Below are 22,777 nucleotides of genomic sequence, written 5' to 3'. Positions count from 1 at the left end.
CGAAAATGACAACTATCTTCGAAAGACTCCACTAGTGCAGTCGTAATCCTGTTGACATTGTCGTCAATGTCTTCTATACTTGGACAATCTAAATTATCTGGCTCAAGACTTTTTCTGAGTAGTCTTCCGAATTTTTTTTCAACTTATAACGGAAGCTTATCGGATTCGGCGCTGGCCGTGCTATACTAAATTTAATGTAGCGATGGTCTGAGAAGGCTAGCTCCAAGGAGACCCTCCAATCCTAAACCTGCTTAATTAGATATTCCGAACATATTGTCACATCTAAAAGCTTCTCCCTAATCCTATTAACAAAGGTAGCGGTGTTACCAATATTAAGTGTTATTAGGTCGTTAGTATTCACGAATTCTGCCAGGGCTTGGCCCCGCTTATTAATGTTGGTACTACCCCACGAAATGTGGTGAGAGTTGGCATCACATCCTATTAGTACCTCATTTCCCGTCTGTTTTGCTTTCCTCAAGAACCGTTGCAGCCCCGACGTAGGTTGCGGTGTGGGAGAGTCGAAAGGCAGATAAATTGATGCCAGGTATGCTCCACCGCTTCTCTGCCAGGTATGCTCCATCACTGTCGCATCCGACGTTGACAACTCTGGGGAAAATACATAATTTAAATTTTTATGACAAGTAACGCAGGTCCAGGCGACCCTATAGCCGAGTTGGTAACGTGCTTGGATTACCAGTGCATGAGTCGTGGGTTCGATTCCCGCCAGAAGCCTTGGTCTGTCGCTACTGTGGTATCACAATGGACTTAAAATTGTCTAAATTAGTCTGTAAAGGACTGCCACTCTTACCTAACCTAACCTAACGCAGGCCCTGGGCCGAGTATCAGTGATAGCATAGAATAATTGGTAATTAATATAGTTCAGTCCATAAACTTTGTTCCGGGTCATCCATGGCTCCTGAATCTTGCATTTTTAATTATGTGAAATTTTCCGGGTGGTTTTCTTATCATTTATTAATTTTTTTCGAAACTTGTTAAATGGAATAATATAATAAAAACAGAAATAGATTTTGCCCAATGGTTGATTTCTAATTACCGAAACAATCACGGATATTGAAACATGTACTCATTCCTGCACGCCAATGTATGCTCCCAAGAGAGAATCAAATAAATTAACTTTAAATCTATTTTTTTCCCATAACAATTCATTTCCTATATTTCAATGTGTCGTACATACATAGTTTTAATGAAATGCCCGAACACTGTGCATTTCTGTGAGCGCAGTCTTTTACGAGTATTGCTCCTAAGCATACAAACTATATAAAGTCTCTGAATTATAATAAGTTTGCATACTCCGGCACACTGCAAAATAAATGTGGACATGCATCTTAGGCGAAGCATTCAATTTACAATGAATGCAGTGGAATTTTCTTAAGAAATGGATTGGTATGCAGCTATATCATAGTTTGTAGCTGAAATACATTGTAATGAGAATGGATGGCCAATATCCCAGAGGTTAATATGTCCGTCAAAATGGGGCTTGAATCCGAGTATAGTCCACTGGCTCTAACATACGCCTCAGTAGTTTGGTGGACGGCTATGGAGAAAAAGTGCAACATAAGGACCATACAACAGGTTCAAAGAACATGTTGTCTTGGCATGGGTGGAGCGATGGGAACCATGCCCACTAGGGCACTGGAGACTATTCTATATATCCGACCCATTAACATATAGATTAAGTGTAACGCAGCCACTGCGCCTATGAGACTCGGATACCTGAGATGAACCTTGAAGTCGTGTGCGGTCTTGGATTGGTGGAACCATAGTATTGGCATCTGGAAGATCATGTTACACGGATGGATCAAAGCTAGAGGACAGAGTGGGTGTCTACATTGAGAACCCCTGGGTTCTCAGTCCCTGGACTGAAGTCTGTTTTAGACTGCCTGACCATAATACGGCCCTGCAGGCGGAGATCCGGGCGATCACGGAATGGGTGAATGCGAGGACGTCGAGTGTGAACATCTTTACCGACAGTTAAATAGTAAATAAGGTCACGAACAGTCTTGCAGTGTAAGAAGGATATTAACGCCTTCTTTGAGGATGGCAAAATCTGCATCGTTTGAGTGCCGGGCCATTAGGGAGTAAGGGGAAATGAAAGGGCAGACGGTTTGGCGGTGAAGGCAAGAGGACTGCCGTCAATAAACTTGGTTAACTGGAAGCCTTTCGGGTCGACGCAGTCCGTGTTAAGGGAGTGGGCGATGAATGCGCATGCAACATTGTGGAACAGCGAAATGATCGGTAGGACGGCGAAAATCCTATGGGGGGATCCAGATTGTGAGAAGTCGAGGCTATTATGGAAAGGAAGCAAGAAGGAGGTCAGTATAGCTACTGGTATCATAACGGGACCCATAGGACTACTTATGTAAAATCGGTGCGGCAAGTGATAGCATGTGTAGACCAAGTGGTGAAGATGATGAGACGCTGGAGCATTACCTTTGTCATTGGCCGGCTTTCGCGTCTAACAGATACCGGCACTTAGGTGGAAACACAAGAAAAAGCGTGCTAAGTTCGGCCGGGCCGAATCTGATATACCCTCCACCATGGATCGCTCTTGTCGATTTCTTTCCCGGTATCTCTTTTTAGACAAACGAAGGATAAAAGAAAAGAATTGTGCTAATTGTATTGAATGTTGGAGACCACAGAAGAAGTCTATGTGTAAATTTCAGCCAAATCGAATAAGAGTTTTGGCTTTTACTCTAGAAGTAAAATAGGGACATCGGTTTGTAAGGGAGCTGCTTCAGGCTAAAGACCGATTCAGACCATATTTGACACCTATGTTGGAGGTCGTGGGAGGAGGTTGTTAAAAATTTCAGCCAAATCGGATAATAATTACGACCTCTTGAGGTTCAAGAAGTCAAGATCCCTGATCGGTTTATATGGCAGCTATATCAGGTTATGGATCGATTTGAACACATTTGGCACAGTTATTGGAAGTCGTAATAAAACACCTCATGTAAAATTTCAGCCAAATCGGATAAGAATTAAGCCCTCTTAAGGCTCAAGAAGTCAAGATCCCTGATCGGTTTATATGGCAGCTATATCAGGTTATGGATCGATTTGAAACACATTTGGCACAGTTGTTGGAAGTCATAATAAAACGCCTCATGTAAAATTTCAGCCAAATCGGATAAAAATTTTGTGCCCTCTAGTGGCTCAAGAAATCAAGACCCGAGATCGGTTTATATGACAGCTATATCAGGTTATGGACCGATTTCAACCATACTCAGCACAGTTGTTGGAAGTCATAATAAAACGCCTCATGTAAAATTTCAGCCAAATCGGATAAAAATTTGTGCCCTCTAGTGGTTCAAGAAGTCAAGACCCGAGTTCGGTTTATATGACAGCTACATCAGGTTATGGACCGATTTCAACCATACTCAGCACAGTTGTTAGAAGTCAAAACAAAACACTTAGTGCAAAATTTCAGCCATATCAGATGAAAATTGTGTCCTTTAGTGGCTCAAGAAGTCAAGACCCGAGATCGGTTTATATGACAGCTATACCAAAACATAGGCCGATATAGCCCATTTACAATCCCAACCAACCTACACAAACAAGAAGTATTTGTGCAAAATTCCAAGCGGCTGGCTTTACTCCTTCGAAAGTTAGCGTGCTTTCGACAGACAGACGGACGGACGTACATGGCTAAATGGACTTAAAATGTCACGACCAACAAGAATATATATACTTTATGGGGTCTTAGTAGAATATTTCGAGAAGTTACAAACAGAATGACGAAATTAGTATACCCCCATCGTATGGTGGAGCACGGAATTCCTAACCTAAAATTTTCTTTTTAGAGGTTACTTTATAGTTTTTAGAGCGCACAACAAACCGATTACTGGCTTAGGTGTATGTCCATAGTGGCATGGGGCGGATTAATATCTGCACCCTCTTTTCAACATCACCTCACCTAACCTAGCATGTCCGCCTATGACACTAGACGCGTGGGTTCGAATCCTGGCATGAACATCAGAAAAAAATTTTAGTGTTGGTTTATCTCCTTCTAATGCTGGAGACATTTGTGAAGAACTAAGCCATTTAAAAAATTCTCTCCAAAGAGGTGTCGCACTGCGGCACTCCTTTCGCATCGGCTATAAAAAGCAAATCCCTTGTCATCAAGCTTAAAACTTGAAACGGACAGCACTCATTGATATGTGAGAAGTTTGCTCCTGTTTCCCAAAGGAATGGCCATAGGCAAATTTGCATTTGCAGTGCGAATACTTGTTAGAATGTTCGAATTTTTTAATTAAATATTAATTCAACAAATAAAATTTAGTTAAAATATAAAAGCTTCCATTGAATTGAAAAATAAATCTTGTGTATAAAAGTCGAAAGCGGTAGCAATAATTTTCTTGGAATTTTCACAGATTGTGTAGGATAGTCTATATAACATTTAGATATTGGAAAGGAGGTGTGACCTCCCTTCTACTCCACCCAAATTAAAAAGTTATGGACCGATCGAAATAATATGGAACTCAAATGAAAGGTATTTTGGAGTAGAATACAAATTCTCCGCAAAAAAAACCTTAAACTGAAATAATTTTCCGAGAGGAACGGAATGGAGTCGAAATGGATTTGATATTGGAATTTGAAAGAAAGTATTAGGGACCTGCTACTTTAAGACAAATTTTGCGTTTTATAAACTTTATAATAAGTAATTAATCTCGAGGTCTTAATAAAGAATGCTTTAGTATGCTTCCTATGCTTCCGACGATTTAATGACTGGACCATTTTCGTAGTAACTGCACCAGGCTCCATTAGTGACTGCTTTGAAGAGGATTCTGACGAAGATACCTGGTTTCTCGTATTGAGCTCAAGACCGGTCCAATATTGTCTTTGCATGCGTACCATTTACTTAGGCCAAACGACTTTTCTGGCGAAAACATAGAACCCTAGAACAGGTGGAACAAGAAAAGGAAGAGAAAAGTGAAGAGACTCCTTTAATGGGGACTGAATTGATTTTTTATATAATTGCAACTAAAACGAGCGTCATATATAAATGCATATAGTTTAGTGAAACCTTTATTTAAAATAACGGTCTAGCATGGATTCGAAAAGATGATAAATTATGTTCTGATGTATGGAATATCGCTTCTATTCAAACCAATTGAAAAAATCAGCCCTTTTTTGCGATTAATGGTTTTCAGGATTAATGTCCGGCGAATTAGGTAGCCATTGCATGACATTAAGCTAACACCGGTATTCACAACAAGTAAAAGCCAATTAAGTTCGGTCGGGCCGAGTCTTGGAAACCCACCACCATGGATTCTGCTGAAAATTTATACAAAATAAATTTAGTTGAAGGGTATAATTTTATTCTAAATACCATACTTCTGTCAAACTAGCAAAAATTAAAGCTTCTAGAAACCGAACACGGATAATTGAGAGACCGGTTTATATAGTAGTTATACCAGGTTATATATCGATTTGGACCGTACATGGCACAATTGTTGGAAATCATAACAGAACACTACATGTAAAATTTCAGCCAAATCGGACAAAAATTGCGACTTGTAAGGACTCAAGAAGACTAATCGGGAGATTGGTTTATATGGGAGCTATTTCAGGTGACAGACCGATTTGGATCATACTTGGCACAGTTGTTAAAACTCTTAATAGAACACTACGTGCAAAATTTCAACCAAATTGGATAAAAATTGCGGCTAGTAAGGGCTAAAGAAGCCAAATCGGGAGGTCCGTTTAAATGGGAGCTATATCAGGCCATAGACCGATTCGGACCGTACTTAGCACAACACTACATGCAAAATGTCAGCCAAATCAGACAAAAATTGCGGCTTCCAGGGGCTCAAGAAGTCAAATCGGGCGATCGGTTTATATGGGAGCTATATTTAAATCTGAACCCATGGCCCATTTACAATCCCCAACAATATTAATATTAAGTATCTGCAGAAAATTTTAAGCGGCTAGCTTTACGCGTTCGACCTCTATCGTGATTTCGACAGACGGAAGGACATGGCTAGATCGACTCAGAATGTCGAGACGATCAAGAATATGTATGCACTATATGGAGTCTTTGATGAATATTTCGAGGTGTTACAAACGGAATGACTAGTATACCCCCATCCTATGGTGGTGGGTATAAAAATTAAGATAGCTTTATAGAAGGTTTATTTGACAGTTCTATAAAGGAAATCTGTCAAGTAAGCCTACTTTAAAACTACTTTAAATTTTGTGAATACGGCTCTAAGCTTTTACCAAATTGATCAGTGGTTGGGTTCGTTATTCTGTTGAAAGGTCCACCGAAGGGGTATTTCCCATTCAGCGAATGGGAACAAAATGCGTTCAAGAATGACTTTATTGACCCACGTATCGCTTATATCAAGTAATCGATGAAGAGGACCTAATCCTGTACTATAACAACAAACAAATAACATGGCATCCTCCATATTTGATGGTTTAACCCAAGCATCATTTTGCTTTGTTTTGTGCCAGCAAAATTTTAGACTACTTTTAATTGGCAAAACCTGAACGGTGATACGTTCGAACTACAAGGGGTGACCAATTGCCTGGCCCCTGGCTATGGAGATAAACTCTGTTTATATCAGCATTTCGCTTATACCTGTGTTATAGAAGTCTCTCTCTCTCTCTCTGTCAAGGAATATTGTATTTCATTCATTTATTTGATTATTATACATATAACCAAATTATATGTATAACTAGCTGACCCGGGCCCGCTCCGCTGCGCCTTCTTTTACTTTATATGGAACAGAAGTTTCCTTGGAATATTAATTTTAGACAATTCAAGAGCTTTTAGTGAAATACCATGCTACGAAAATAGTATATCGCTTGACTAATTGTTTAACAATATAAGTGCCTTTGTCCGAATCCCATATAATCTTTATTGGTCTACGAATTTAAGTTTGGATGTAAGGTGTACTTCATTCTTATAATACTTTATTTCAGCCCGCTTTATTTCAGACCTTTCATTTGAGTCCCATGTGGCTATGGTCGTAAATGTGTCCCCTTTGGGGGAGGTTTTCGGGGAGAGGCGGCCCCCAAACACTTGGTCTCATATTTGGATATCAGATTCTAATTCTACACTCAACTACCTTTTATTTAAGCCCCATATTCCCATGGTCAGTAAATAAGTCCTGTTTGGGGGTGTTTTGGGAAAGGGGTGGACCCCCAGAAACGTGGTCCCACATTTGGATATCAGATTCGTATTCTAATCGCAAATACCCTTCATGTGAGCCCCATATTGCCACGGTCGGTAAATATGTCCGATTTAGGGGTGGTTTGGGGCTTGGGGTGGTCCCCCGAGCACTTGGTCCAACAATTGGATATCAGACACGTTTTCTTATCCTTAATACCTTTCATTTGAGTCCCATATTGTCGTGATTGTTTAAAATATATGTTTGGTAGGTTTTAGGGTGGGGCAGCCCCCCTAGGTACCCCATCCGAAAGTTGGATACGAATTTTTTATTTTTATGGTACTATATGAGATCACACAAAATTTCGCTTTAATCGCACCACCCATCTCCGAGATCTGGAGTTTCTGAAAATTAGGGTAAGGGGGAGAGTCCGCCCCCATTTTCAGATATCAAAAAATTTAGTACCCTATTTTCACCACGGGGTTATTATGCACCATCTGTGAAAATTTCAAGAAAATCGGTGCAGCCGTTTCTGAGTCTATAAGGAACACACAAACATACAAACAAACAAACCTACAAACAAACACAAATTGATTTTTATATAGCCGCAGTGGCTGCCTCACACGTAATCTGCATGTCTTTGGGTCGGATATCTAGAATAGCCTCCAGTGCCATAGTAGCGTGGTCCTAACGCCGGAAAACATTTTTTTGGCATAGAGATGAATTCTCTTGAAATTGGAAAAAAATCGGTCCTGATTTGTATATAGCTCCCATATACAAGTTCGACCGAGTTGGACTCATATTGCATTAATGTGGTCACTTTTCAACCGATTCTATTGAAATTTGACACGAAGGATTTTCTCTCTCGACATTACTGGTGAATTTCATAGAAATCAGGTCAGATTTAGACATAGCTTCATAATATATATCATTGCCGATTTTGAGAAAAACTGCAATAAAGTGCTCAATTCTCTCGAAGTTTGGCCGGAAGGATTTTCTAATGACTCTTAGTATAAGTGGTGAATTTCATAGAAATCGGTTTAGCTTTAGATATAGCTGCCATATATGTATTTCGCCCGATTTTCACTTCTAAAACCACTGCAAGCGCATTTATTAATTAAACTTGCCAAAATTTTGTACAACGCTTTCCTCGACGATTACCACAATATTTAAGAAATTTTGTTGAAATCGCTTCCGATTTAGATATGCAAAAATACAAATTTGCCCGTGAACATTCCATTTAGGAACAGGGGCAAATTTCTCACATATCAATGAGTGCTGTTCGATTCAACTTTAAGCTCAATAATAAGATGCCTCCTTTTTATAGCCGAGTCCGAACGGCGTGCTGTAGTGTGACACCTCTTTGGGAAGAAGTTTATTCATGGCAAAGTACCTCACAAATGTTGCCAGCATTAGGAGATATAGCCACCGCTGACAAATTTTTCCTGATGTTCACGCCAGGATTCGAACCCAAGCGTTCATCGTCGTAGGCGGACATGCTAACCTCTGGCCTACGGTTGCCTTCCATATATATTTTCGTCTGATTTTGGGTAATTTGCAATATTGTTGTCATTTATCAACCGTAGTTATTGAACATATTTTATCGAAATTTGATATAGATTGTTTAATAACCCATCATAAAACTTCCGCCGAGGCCCATCAAAATTGGTTCAGAATTAGATATAGCTCCCACTTTGTACTTACAGAGTAGGCCCAGCACGGGATAGTTGTGAGCACTACACAGGCTGGAACATTGTGGTCCGATCTGTGTGGTGTTCATGGCTGTCAGGTATCGAGCGGAGAGTCTCAGTGAGAGGCCGGGCGGCACCGGCTTTTGCACAAATACTGAGTGCCTCGATGCTCGATATGACAAGGCGGGTTATTGGGACTTTTAAATATCCAATGGCCACTTTGTTTCTTTGTTAATCTAAAGGAGCTTGACGAAGATCGCCACATGCACATGAAAATGAGGCTACAACAACTTATAGGGTAGGTGTTGGGTATTAAAAAGTAGGCATCGCTCGATTTTTATCTTTCCTAACTGGTTGTTTATGGGCCGATTTTGATCAAAATTTGTAAGAGCCAAAATAGATAAGTTTAGAATCGTAAAGAAGTTAATCATTAGTTTAACCCCGTTTTCCTCTAATTATATTCTGAGGATCTTCAACGTTCTAATTTGTACTGACCTCCCGATTTGAGGTCTTTGACCTATAAAAGCCGCTTTATTAAGTTAACAAAGTCCTCGTATAGTCGAATTCTTTATCCAAATTTGGCACAGTGAGTTGTACTAGGCTTTTCAATATACGCACCGAATATGGTTCATACCGAAGGATATTTCGATACAGCTGCCATATGTGGCGATCTACCGATTTAAAATCTTGGGTCTTTATAGGGCGCATTTAGCACTCGATTTCGCTAAAAATTAGCACAGTGAGTTGCGTTAAGATCCTTAACATCCATGACGAATATAGTCCGGATCGGTCGATATCTTACTGATATAGATCGATCTTCCGTTTTACGTTAAGCTCTTAAGAACCGCATTTATTGCTTAATTTCGATACAAATTTCACACAAATCGATCAATTAATGAGCATTTTGGACCAAAGACTTTGAATCGGGAGATCTTCTATACAGAAGCTCTTCCAAATAAGATCCGATTTAGACCGAATTCGGCAAAAATGTCGGTAGATCTAATATACGAGTAACTCACTGTTTCAATTTCCAGCGAAATACCGTAGTAAATGTGGCTTTGTGGTTCCAGAACCTTAAATCGTGAGATCGGTCTATATGTCAGCTATACCCAGACATAGTCCGGTCTGTATCAAATTTGAATGAGGGGCGCAAACTCACTGTTTAAAATTTCATCAAAATTGATTAACAAAGGTTCCATTTATGGGCCCAAGACCTTTTTTCGAAAGATCGGCTTGTATGGCAGCTATAACCATATAGTCCTAATGGCTCACAAACTGATTGCCATATTCGTATTGTACAAATACCTTTATTGGAGCCACATATTGACCCGTTCTGTCTGCGTCAGTTTAGGGTGCGGCGTTCCTCCAATTTATTTATTTAAATTTACTAACCAGATTCGAGTTTTTGGGTTACATTCATGGCACAAAAAAAATCTCTTAAATCAGTTCACCCATCTTCGATATCTGACGATTTTTATGTGAAACAAGTAAAAGCACGCTAAGTTCGGGAGGGCCGAATCTCCACCATGGATCCCATTTGTCGAGTTCTTTTCCGAAAATCTCTTTTTAGGCAAACAAAGGATAAAAGTAATGGTCGGTTTCGGACTATAATAGAATTGAATGTTGGAGACCAAAATAGAAGTCTTTGTGTAAAATTTCAGCCAATTCGAGTAAGAATTGGGCACTTTAGGGGCTTAAGAAATAAAATAGAGAAATCGGTTTATATGGGAGCTGTATCAGGCTATAGAGCAATTCGGACCATATTTGACACGTATATTGGAGGTCATGTACAAAACTTCAGCCAAATTGGATAACATTTACGCCCTCTGGAGGCTCATCGATTTAAATGGCAGCTTTATCAGGTTATAGATTGATCTCAACCATATTTAGCACAGTTGTTATAATTCTTAACAGAACACGTCATGCGAAATTTCAGCCAAATCGGATAAGAATTGCGCCCTCTAGTAGCTTAAGAAGTCCAGATCCAAGATCGGTTTATATGGCAAAACATGGCGAGGAAAGTACGATCTGACACTGCACGGAAGCTGGACATTGAAAAGCTGCAAACAACAAATGGTAGCGGCAATCTCCACTCGACTGACCCAACTGCTTGATAAAAGCACTCCTTGTTCAGATGATATAATTGCGCAGTGGCAAACTATTGCCCACTACATGGAAAATGCCGCGAAATACGTACTTGGGTACCGGAAGCCTCCTCCAAGAAACCCACAGTACGACCAAGAGTGTCGAGATGCTACTGAAGCCAAGAATGCGGGATATAGAGCAACCCTGCAATCAGTAGCAACGCGCCAGATGAAGGAGAGGTATCAGGAAAAAAGGAGAGAGAAGAAACGTCTATTCCGTAGAAAGAAAAAGGAAATGGAAAGACGTGAGTGTGAGCGAATTGAGATGTACAGGAGTCAGAATGAAGTCCGGAAATTCTACCAAAGAATTAAACATCAAACCGGTGGTTTTGGTGCAGGCACATCCTCCTGCAGAGATAAAGAAGGAAATCTGGTAACTAAGACAGATAACATGCAGAGGATATGGAAAGAGCATTTTACCCAACTGCTAGTGTCCGACGTTGGCGGCGAAGAGGATAACGCAGAACCAATCCCTGATGATAGTATAGAATGTTTACCTCCTAGTCAGAATGAGGTCCAAGTAGCAGTGACCCGACTTAAGAACAACAAGGCAGCAGGAGCCGACGGGTTACATGCTGAAAAAAATATCTCCGAACCATTTAATACCAAACGAGGTTTCAGACAAGGAGACAGCCTATCGTGTGATCTCTTTAACATCCTGCTGGAGAAGATTGTACGAGATGCAGATGTGAATAGATATGGCACACTAATCACAAGAGAACACATGCTACTCGCCTATGCTGATGACATCGATATCATAGGTCACCGGAAGTAGTAACTGCAGCCTTTGAAAGAATCGAAAGAGAGTCAGTGCAAATGGGTCTGGCTGTAAACGGAGATAAGACGAAATGTATGGTTTCAGCTCCCAAAAATTCTTGCACAACCGAGCAGATAAAGAAAATGGAGAAAGTTGGGAACCACAACTTTGAGATAGCCAGTAACTATATCTACCTCGGCACCGCCGTAACCGACACGAATGACACCAGTTTTGAGATTAAGCGAAGTAAGCAGTTTAGAAACAAGGCCACCTCTCGACAGACGAAGATTACACTATAGAAGACACTGATACTATCCGTGTTGTTATATGGTCTTGAAGCATGGGTACATGTGAAAGCAGATGAGGCAGTGCTTGGAGTATTTGAGAGAAAGATTCTTCGTAAAATATATGGACCAGTTTGCGTTGATGGAGAATATAGGCGATATATGAACCACTAGCTGTTTGAGCTATATGACGACGATAGCACAGTTACACGCATCAAAATACAACGGCTGCGTTTGCTAGGTTATGTTGTCAGAATGGATGATGAAGCACCAGCAAAGAAGTCATTTGAAGGCAAACACGGTGGTACACGCAAACCGGGAAGACCAAAAGCCCGATGGAAAGATTAGGTTGTGGGAGACACTTCGAAACATGGTGTGAGAGATTTTAGAATGAGCGCAGAAGATCGAGGCGCTTGGAACGCTATTCTACGTTCGGCTATTGGAACAAATATTCTGTCATAGCCAATTAAAAAAAGAAGATATCAAAACATGGACCGATATAGCCCATTTACAATTCCAATTCAAGCGCCTAGTTTTACTCCTTCAAAAGTAAGCGTGCTTTCGACAGACAGACGAACGAACATGGCTAGTTCTAATTAAAATGACATGACGATCAAGAATATATTTACTTTATGGGGTATTGGACGAATATTTCGAGGAGTTACAAACAGAATGACGAAATTAGTAACACCCATCCTATGGTGAAGGGTATAAAAATATTCAAAATATGCAAACGGTATACAAAATATGCAAACATTTTTAAGCGTTTTCTTAACGTACATTCGATGAAACGAATTTCTGTGTTTTCAAAATTTTTTCCCATGCTCCAAAAAAAAAAAAATATATATATATATATATATATATATATGCATTTGCATATTTTTCCAATGTCTAGTTATCATAGAGATTTTTAAAGTGTTTCAAAAACGCAATCGGGAAAATCATGTATTTTCAACTGTGAAACACGATCAAAGTTCCGTCCTTAACACAAAAATGTTTTTTATAGCGAAAAATGCATAAAATTATCTTTATGTCAAACAAAAGCTTTGTGATGAAGTATTAATTGCATGCTGATATGCAGTTTCTCTCAGTGTATACATACATCTTAATATTGTGTTAAAGCTGTTTTTCGGAACGTTTTGTTTCTTTCTTCGACTTCAGCTTTGGCTTCTGTCAAGTTGGGCTTTTGTTTACCACGCAAAAGTTTTACAGCAAAACGCAGCTGATGCCAAAACCGAAATGTAAAACTATGAAACAGTTGCAGACGTGCTTGGCACGATTACGGAAGGAATAGCGGAAAGGTTCACAAATCTCAAAAGTGATTTTTTTTTGTATTTTAAATAACAATCTACCTAAACACCACGCATAACACATAGTTCGTAGCAATGATTTTTACGTAGAAACGAGCGATTGCAGAAAGTGAAATTATTAAATAAACAAATTAAGATCTGATTGCAAAATAAAATATTGTGTAAATGTGTTTAATGTTTACTTTCGAAGATTAAAGCCATTTAAGAAAGCAAGCAAAAAAAAAAAGAAACGGTTGTCCAGAGCCATTAACTGAAAAGTGTGCACAGTGAACAAGTAGCAGGAGAAAACAACAATAAAAACAAGCAACGACCACAAAAATAATTAAATTTTTTGTGTTAGTAAAAAAATTACAAAAAGAAACCAAGTAAAATTTATTGTTAACAAATTGTGTTGTTGCTCGCTCTATCTGCAAAGAAGTGGACTTATTATAGCCATAGCTGCTACGCTTACAACGAACAGCGAAGAGATAAAAGCACTAAAATAAATTCGCAAAGAGCCCATCGAAAATCAACACTTTCATTTTCATTTGGGTTTTATTGTTTAAACGCCAGTCGACGGAGCCAAAGCCAGCCAGGTTGTTTTTTTTTCTCAACATTTTAAACGGCTCTTTTCGCCTCTTCGTTTGGAATTGTTACGGATCGGTTTCGTTTGTTTGGTGTTAAATAATAGTTGGCTGTAAAGAAAACAACAACAACAACAGCGACACAGCGGCAACAGCAATAATTGAAAAGCATAAAACGATTCAAAATCACATTTTTTGCAACTTCCGTTTCCTGACAAATGTTTTGAGATCTGGTTGAGCTTTTATTTTCTTATTCGTATTTCTTCATCTGTGCCTACTGACTGAAGGCTCTCTGCTCAATATGCGTTTGACTGCATTCTTTATAAGCATAGGTAAGTGGCATCTCTCTGCAGTCTCGAGTGTTTATTTATTTATTTACAACAAACTCATTATCGAATTGACTTTTTCGTAACACTTGTGAAATTTGCATTTTATGGGCGTGCAGTCTTCTTTTCTTCGTTTCCATTCATGCATCGCCTTCGATGCTCTCGCTCGCGTTTATTTTTGATTTCTTGGATTTGTTTGTGGTTTAAGTGGGCCATCATGGGATTGCAAAGAGTCTGGTGGCTGGCTGTGTGCGCTATGTACACGGTGGGTACACGATGAGTTTGTCTGACCCTAATACGCATATTAAGGTTTATTTAATTTGCGGTTTTTTCTTATTTTTATTTTTACAACTTTTTGTATGTTTCTTTTTTGTTGTACCTCCCAATAATAAGTATTGTGTAATAATTATTTTGTTGTTAATCATGTTATTGTGTGCGTGTGTGTGTGTGTCTAGTTTACTATAGCTGTCATCGTTGTCATAGGGTAAAATATATGGAGTACTGTCTGTTCGAAAACGAAAGACTTAAGACACATACACGACCTCATTGGTTTGGGGGTAAAATGGGTCAATTTACAATAAACAGTTTGACATCAAGACAACTTTTACGATTATTGTGATTCATTTATGACTGTGATATCGAATAGTTGGGAATTTTTAATTAAATCGAGTTCAAAGTTGTGGCCATTAGTTTCTATTAGTGGTGATTCATAATCCGTTTTAGGTGAGTGAATCCAAAGGCTATGGGGAAAACAAAAAAAGCTGTTTATACAATTTCTTTTAATGTTTTAAAATGTAAAGCTGGCGAATATTTTTGAAAGGTATTACTTAATGATAATTTTACGATAAATACTGTCCGAAATAAGATTGAATTTTTCCTTTCAAAAATACTTTTTTTGATATTTTTTCTCTTCGAAAAGACATTTCTTGCTTTGAAGCTTCCAATGTATTTGCAATAGTTGAAAAACAAACTTATCAGTTTTTATATGGTTCTATAGTTTAGTTTCTATATCGTTTTTGAAAAATTGTTTACTCTATTCAACTTGATGCCTTTAATTATAAAAAAATTAAAAACAAATGTTTAAAAATCGTAATTCGGCAAATTATTTTCGTTTCAAAATTGAATCGGACTGCAAACTTGCCCATGAATATGCCACTAAGAAACAGGTGCATACTTCTCACATATCAATGAGAGCAGTCCGATTTAAGTTTTAAGCTCAATGATAAGGGACCTCCTTTTTATAGCCGAGTCCGAACGGTGTGCCGCAGAGCGACATCTCTTTGGGGAGAAGTTTTTACATAGCAAAGTACCTCTAAAATGTCGCCAGCAGCACCGCTGAAAAATTTTCTGATGTTCCTGCCAGGATTCGAACCCAGGCGTTCAGCGTCATAGGCAGACATGCTAACATGTGGCCTCCATCGGACTGCAATTATAAATATGCAATTATAACTGCAATTATTAATATGAGAGAAGTCTTCCTTGTTCTTCAATGAAATTCGTGGGAAAATTTGCCACAAACAATTTTTAATGTTTTTTTTTTTTATATTTCTACTAAATTAAATTCTAAAATTATATTTAATTAGTTGTAATAGGCATTTTCCTCTGATATTCTTTAAATAAATAAGTCGCCAACAGTAAGCATAGCTGACAGGAGTACGGGGACACGATGGTTCTGAAAAATGCCCTAACCAGACACGAGAATCTATTAATGGTGTGTTGTCTGAAAGCGAAGTGGCTGGCAAATTATTTTCCGTAAACAATAACAAATCCTTCGTTCTAGCGAAATTTGTTCTGAGGGTCATATTTGCAACACTCTATTCCATCAACAATATAAATGGGCCGCTGGAGAGCCCCAAGGTTCTGGTCATCCTAAAAGTAATGAAAACAAGTAAGAGTTCGGCCGGGCCGAATCTTATATACCCTCCACCATGGATCGCATTTGTGGAATTCTATGCGCGGTATCTCTTTTTAGGCAAACAAAGAACAATGAATAAAAACTGTTATGCTATTGGAGCTATTTCAAGTTATAGTCCGATTCGGATCATAAATGAATGCTGAACATTGTAGAAGTCATTGTGAAATATTTCAGTTCATTCGGATAAGAATTGCGCCATGTAGGGGCTCAAGAAGCGAAATTGGGAGATAGGTTTATATGGGTGCTGTATCAAGCTATTGATTGATTCAAGCCATATTAGACACGGCTCCAGAAGTCAAGATCCCAGATCGGTTTATATGGCAGCTATATCAGATTATGTACCGATTTGCACCATGCCTAACACAGTTATTGGAAGTCTTAGCAAAACATCTTATGCAAATCGGATGAGAACTGCGCGTTCTATTGGCTCAATAAATCAAGATAAACCGATTTGAATCATACTTAACACAGTTGTTGGAAGTGATACCAAAACACATCCTATGGTGGAGGGTATAAAAAAATGGAGAGGGACTCTTGTATTCTTCTCGATCAGACGTCGAATCCCATCCGTTCGACCTCATCTGGCGCCACGTTGACCGCTAGAGGTTTTCCCGAGAAATGTTTATCGATGAGTAGTTCTAATGTTTCCTCTCTAGTAAATTTCCATACATACTCAGACTTCTGAATATGTCCCACCGTAATAAGTTTCAAGGATAGGATCTTTTTTAGCCTAGAGACCTCAGACGTATCCTTCACGGAGCTGCAGAGTTCCACCTAGGATTTGTTCTGAGCCCCTTTAAGCTCACCCTTGTATTTTCTTAGCTCAGCCTTGTAGACGTCCCAATCGTGTGGTGCCCTTGTGGCTTTTACCCTGCTGAAGAGCCTTCTGCAAACCTTCTTTATACCAACCAGTCCGGACCCAGATCCACTTGACCATCTTGTCTGTGTCCTCCACAGTTTCAACTTCCTTTTCAGGTCTAGAGGGGATAGTCGTGCAGAATGTGTGCCAAAATTTATCCCAATCCATCTGTTTTGCCGAGGGACCACTTCTGCGGTATTTTCTCCAAGGCTGAAGCTAATATAATGATGATCGGAGAAGCTGTGGTCATCCAACACTTCACAGTCACACATCTATTCTCTGATACAAAGGTAACATCTAGTACCTCTTGTCTGTGTTTTCTAATACGTCCATTAATTTTTGTATTTATATAATTTTTATATTTATGATAAGGGACCTCTTTTTGTAGTATAGTCCGAACGGCGTGCGACAACTCTTTGGGGTGAAGTCTTCACATGGCAAAGTATCTTACAAATGTCGCCAGCATTAGGAGGGGATAACTAACGTTAAAACGTTCTCGCCAGGATTTGAACCCAGGCGTTCAGCGTTATGGGCGGAAATGCTAACCTTTGCACTACGGTGGCCTCCTTTATTTAATATTTCTCGATATTTCGATTAACGTCATCCATCATCGTTTGGAGATCTATTTACATACATAGCAATTATTAAGCTTTTACACAAACCACAAAAAATATTAAATTATTTTATAATTACATTAAAATTGTTGAACTTGAGAAAATGAGACGACCTTCTTCTTGTGGGCTTTTTGTCCAATAGTGTTATCTTCGTCTCTCTTTGTTTATTGTGTGTCTATACATCTGAAAGCATTTCACCGTCTTCGATTTATTATTCAGTTTACTCCCTGCAAGGACATCTATAATATGAAGCATTTCTAATGTAAAGCGTCGGTAGAAGTTTCTCCTTTCAGCCAGTACCTCTACTTTATCAAAGTTGGGGCTATGCCCAGTTTGTTCACACTGGACCGTGAATGCTGCTTTTTGTTCCATGTGTTTGTTAATTACCTTAATATCCGATTTTTGTTACGACATCTTAATTTTTAAGTTGGATCCTGTAGTGCCAACGTAGTCGTTTTTGCATGCAGTCTGTATGTAAAAACCTTTCGTCTAATACAGAGAAAATGCATCATTTATTATACTATAGCGGCTATATTTGAATATAGTCCGATCTCCAACGTAATCAGGAAGGCTATGTAAGGGTCTAACACAACTCATTGTGCCAAATTCATCGGATCAAAAATGTAACTTCTATGGGCCCAAGAACTTAATTCGGGAGATCGGTACAAATTGCAGCTATATCCAAATATGACCCGATCTTGACCATACTCAGTACGATTGTCGAGGGGCCTAACGCAACTCATTGTGCCTATTTCAGCAAAATCGGTTAATAAATTAACCTTTTATGGGTCTAAAATCTTAAATCGGGAGATCGGTGGCAGCTATATCGGGAGGCCTTACATAACTTACTCTACTAAATTTCAGCGAAATCGGACAAAAAATGTGACCCAAGGCCCTAAATAGGGAGAACGGTCCACATGGCATCTATTTATATCTAAATCTGGACCGATCTGGGCCGTATTGATCGGTCTATATCCAGACAGCTATATCCAAATCTGAACCCATCTGGGCCACATTAAATAAGGATGTCGAGAGGCCTAACATAACTTACTGTTTCACATTTCAGCGAAATCGGATAATAAATGCGCTTTTTATGGGCCCAAGACCCTAAAACGTGTGATCGGTCTATGTGGCATCTATATCTAAATATGAACCGATCTGGGCCGTATCAAACAAGGATGTCGAAAGGCTTAACACAACTCACTGTCCCAAATTTCAGCGAAATTGGATAATAAATGCGCCAAGACCCAAAGTCGAGAGATCGGTCTATATGGCGACTATATCTAAATCTGGACCGATTTGTGGCGTATTGAATAAGGATGCCTATTATGGGCCCAAGACCTTAAATCGAGAGATCGGTCTATATGATAGCTATATCCAAATTTGGACAGATCTAGTCCAACTTAAATAAGAATGTCGAGGAGCCAGTATAACTGAGTCAGATGGCAGACTGCCACTTTAACCTAACCTTAATCTTACTGTTTCAAATTTGAGCGAAATCGGACAATAAATTCGACTTTTAGGGGCCCAAGACCCAAAATCGAGAGGTCGGTCTTTATGGCAACTATATATAAATCTGGACCGATCTGTGGCGTATTGAACAAGGATGTCGAGAACCTTAACACAAATCGCTGTGTCAAATTTCTGCGAAATCGGACAATAAATTCGCCTATAATGGGCCCAAAACCTTAAATCGAGAGATGGGTCTATATGACAGCTATATCCAAATCTGGACAGATCTGGGTCAAATTAACAAAGGATGTCGAGAGGTCTAACATAACTGAGTCAGATGGCAGACTGCCACTTTAACTTAACCTTAATTAACATATGTATGGCACTGTTACATACAATATTTCGAAATCGGACAATAAATGCGACTTTTAGGGGCCCAAGACCCAAAATCGAGAGATCGGTCTATATGACAGCTATATTCAAATCTGGACCGATCTGGGCCGTATCGAACAAGGATGTCGACAGGCTTAATACAACTCACTGTCCCAAATTTCAGCGAAATTGGATATAATTGTAGCTTTAATGCGCCTAAGAAATTAAATCGGCAGATCGGTATATAGTCCAATATAGGACTATATCCTGATATAGTCCAATATAGCCATCTTCGAACTCATTTTGGCTATGCACAAGAAAAGTATCTATGTTAAGCTTCAGCTGAATATCACTATTTTTAAAGAATGTAGCGTAATTTCAACAGACAGACATAGGGACGGACATGGCTAGATCGTCTTAAATTTTAACGACAATCAGGAATATATATATATATATTGGGTTGCCCAAAAAGTAATTGCGGATTTTTTAAAAGAAAGTAAATGCATTTTTAATAAAACTTAGAATGAACTTTAATCAAATATACTTTTTTTTACACTTTTTTTCTAAAGCAAGCTAAAAGTAACAGCTGATAACTGACAGAAGAAAGAATGCAATTACAGAGTCACAAGTTGTGAAAAAATTTGACAACGCCGACTATATGAAAAATCCGCAATTACTTTTTGGGCAACCCAATAGTTTATAGGAATGGAACTGAATATGACAAAATGAATATGACAAAATGAATATACCTCCATCCTGTGGTAATGGGTACAAAAATCGGCCTTAAGCTAAGAACGGAACACATGAGTCCAAATTGCGGATGTCCCTCACATATTTAGTACAATCTTCCCGATGTACTTCTTGAGAGCGCAGAGTACCTAATTTTTATACACCTTGAACGACATTTGGAAAGTTGGATTGTATGAGTCCTATTGACATTTGTTATATTTGTCAATTTTTCGATATCCTTCTTTGAGATGACTTCTTGCTCCTACGAAAGTCTGATTTTTCAGTTTTTTCGATGGGTTATATATCGCCCCCTTTAAATGTCATTATAAATAAAATTCGACCCGGCCAAATTTTATGCCACTTTTACTTGTTTTTTTTTACATATGGATGTATGTTAGTTCTGTAGTAATCTACTTATGCATGCATAATAGTAGTTTTTATTCATGCGGAAAAGTTGACTTTTTTCACCTCAATTATCAGTGAACTGTTTACAAAGAAAACATTTAACAATATTCAGAAGAGGCACAACAATTTTCAAACTGGTTCCGCACATGAAATGGGGGAAAAGAAAGTGAAACCAAAAACACAACCACAATCGACTCTATCCCCAAGCCAAAGATTTGAAGCGACAATTTTTGCATCGTTTTTTTTCTCGTGATGCTATTCAAATCAAGTGACTAACAAATTATGAGCATACAAAGACAAAAAATATTAACAAAAAACATAAAGAAAAGATAGCAACACAACATTAAAATAAATATGCAATTAAATATTTTTTTCATACACAAGAAGGACGGACGTTAACAGTTCCAGCAAACAAATGTAAATTACCTCATGAATGCTCGCAATCATGCCATGGATGATGGTGATGAGAATGACAGTTCCGTTTATGCGTGTTCACTCCATTCACTCTCCATTTCAACTTCCTAATAGACAGGGTGACGTCACAGAGAGCTGCCAGCATCTCAGCAAAAGCTCGAAATATTTCTTGTAGCCAGATTTGCCGCTTTGTGCGGAATCTTTGTGCGAATGCCTTTGTTGTGGCTAATCGCCGGCGATAATTCATGACATTACAGTCGAAATATAATTTTTGTTCAACAATGGTTGGCAAATAGTGGTAGCGGCGTGTCAGCTTCTCTAACTATGAAAGGCATTCAAATAAAATAATTCAAAACATTTTTTCAAATTCAATGGCTATTACGTGTTCCACAGTTTATATGCAAATAAAGACAATAATGGCAAAAATATACCTACTCACTGTTACAGCCATGCGGGGGGCCTCTTTAGTAAAGGAAGTACCGCCAACCAAATTAAACAATTATACAGAAGAAGTAACGGCTTAGAATGAATTGCATTCATCCGCTTAGTCCAATTTTGTCATACTCTTTCCAACATTTCGGCCGTAAATGTTGTTCCAATGTTGTCTTCGTATGGTCAGTTGAAGCGGGCTTGTCTGTATAGACATGAGCTTTAACATAGCCCCTGTAAACAGCAATTGTTATTGGCTGAAAATTTTCACGTAGAGTGTTTTATTAGAGGGTGATTTTTTAGCTATTATCTTTTAGGCAACATTGGTTTAACACTGATGTTTTGTTTCACTGCGAAACATCTTCAGTTTGGTCTATAATTTAACCATGAATCGTCTTACAAACGAACAATGCTTGCAAATTATTGATTTTTATTCAAAATGCGTGTTCTGTGAAAAAAGTTCATCGCGCGCTTCTTCCATTGAGCAACGAATCTCATTTTTGGGTCAATGGGTACGTAAATAACCAGAATTTCTGATTTTGGAGTGAAGATCAGCCTGAAGCATTCCAAGAGCTACCGTGCTACACCGTGCGATTTAACGCCTTTAGAGTATTTTTTGTGGGGCTATGTTAAAGCTCATGTCTATAGAGACAAGCCCGCTTCAATTGACGCATAGGAAGACAACATTGAAGCATTTATTCGTGAGATACCGGCCGAAATGTTGGAAAGAGTATTTAAAGACGACATTGAAGTATTAATAGTTGAAATATTTATAGTTGATCAGCAAAACGTGCCTCCATGAAGCTTTTTTACGAACAGGACGATGCATTTAATGACGCCGCAGATATAAAACAAGTAAAAAGGCGTTAAGTTCGGCTGGCCCGAACTTTGGATACCCACCACCTCGGGTATATATGTAAACCACCTTTCGTCCAAATCCGGTGAAAAATGCATACCTTATGCCCCATAGCAGCTATATCAAAATATGTTCCGATTTGGACCAAATACTATTAAGTACAAGTCATTGTTCAATTGTGTATAACAAAATATTGTTCTTTTTAGTAGCTATATCTAAAAATAAACCGATCTGAACCATGTACGACACGGATGTCGAAAAGTCTAACAGAAGCCACTCTGTCAAATTTCAGTGAAATCGACCATAAATGCACCTTTTATGGCCCTAAAACCTTAAATCGAGATATCGGTCAATATGGCAACTATATCCAAATCTGGACCGATTTGCGCCAATTGAAGAAGAATGTGGAAGGGCCTAGCACAACTCTCTGTCCCAAATTTCGGCGACATCGGACAATAAAGGCGCCTTTAATGGGCCCAAAACCTTAAATCGAGAGATCGGTCTGTATGGCAGCTATATCCAAA

General features: G+C 38.8%; 1 protein-coding gene across 1 annotated transcript in view; it reads left to right on the top strand.

Annotated features, from left to right (window-relative positions):
* Nucleotides 1–13,391: 13,391 nt before the first annotated feature.
* LOC106081469 (clotting factor B) overlaps nt 13,392–22,777 on the top strand; it is a 34,446-nt gene continuing 25,060 nt past the window's right edge. The window contains exon 1 of the mRNA XM_013243439.2: nt 13,392–14,214. Coding sequence (XP_013098893.2) covers nt 14,184–14,214 — 31 coding nt within the window. The 5' untranslated portion in view covers nt 13,392–14,183. The remainder of the gene's footprint in view (nt 14,215–22,777) is intronic.

This window comes from Stomoxys calcitrans, chromosome 2 (genome assembly GCF_963082655.1).
Source record: "Stomoxys calcitrans chromosome 2, idStoCalc2.1, whole genome shotgun sequence".
NCBI classification, from domain to species: domain Eukaryota; kingdom Metazoa; phylum Arthropoda; class Insecta; order Diptera; family Muscidae; genus Stomoxys; species Stomoxys calcitrans.
The sequence above is the reverse complement of the archived record's forward strand: the minus strand, read 5'-3'. Positions and strand labels throughout refer to the sequence as shown.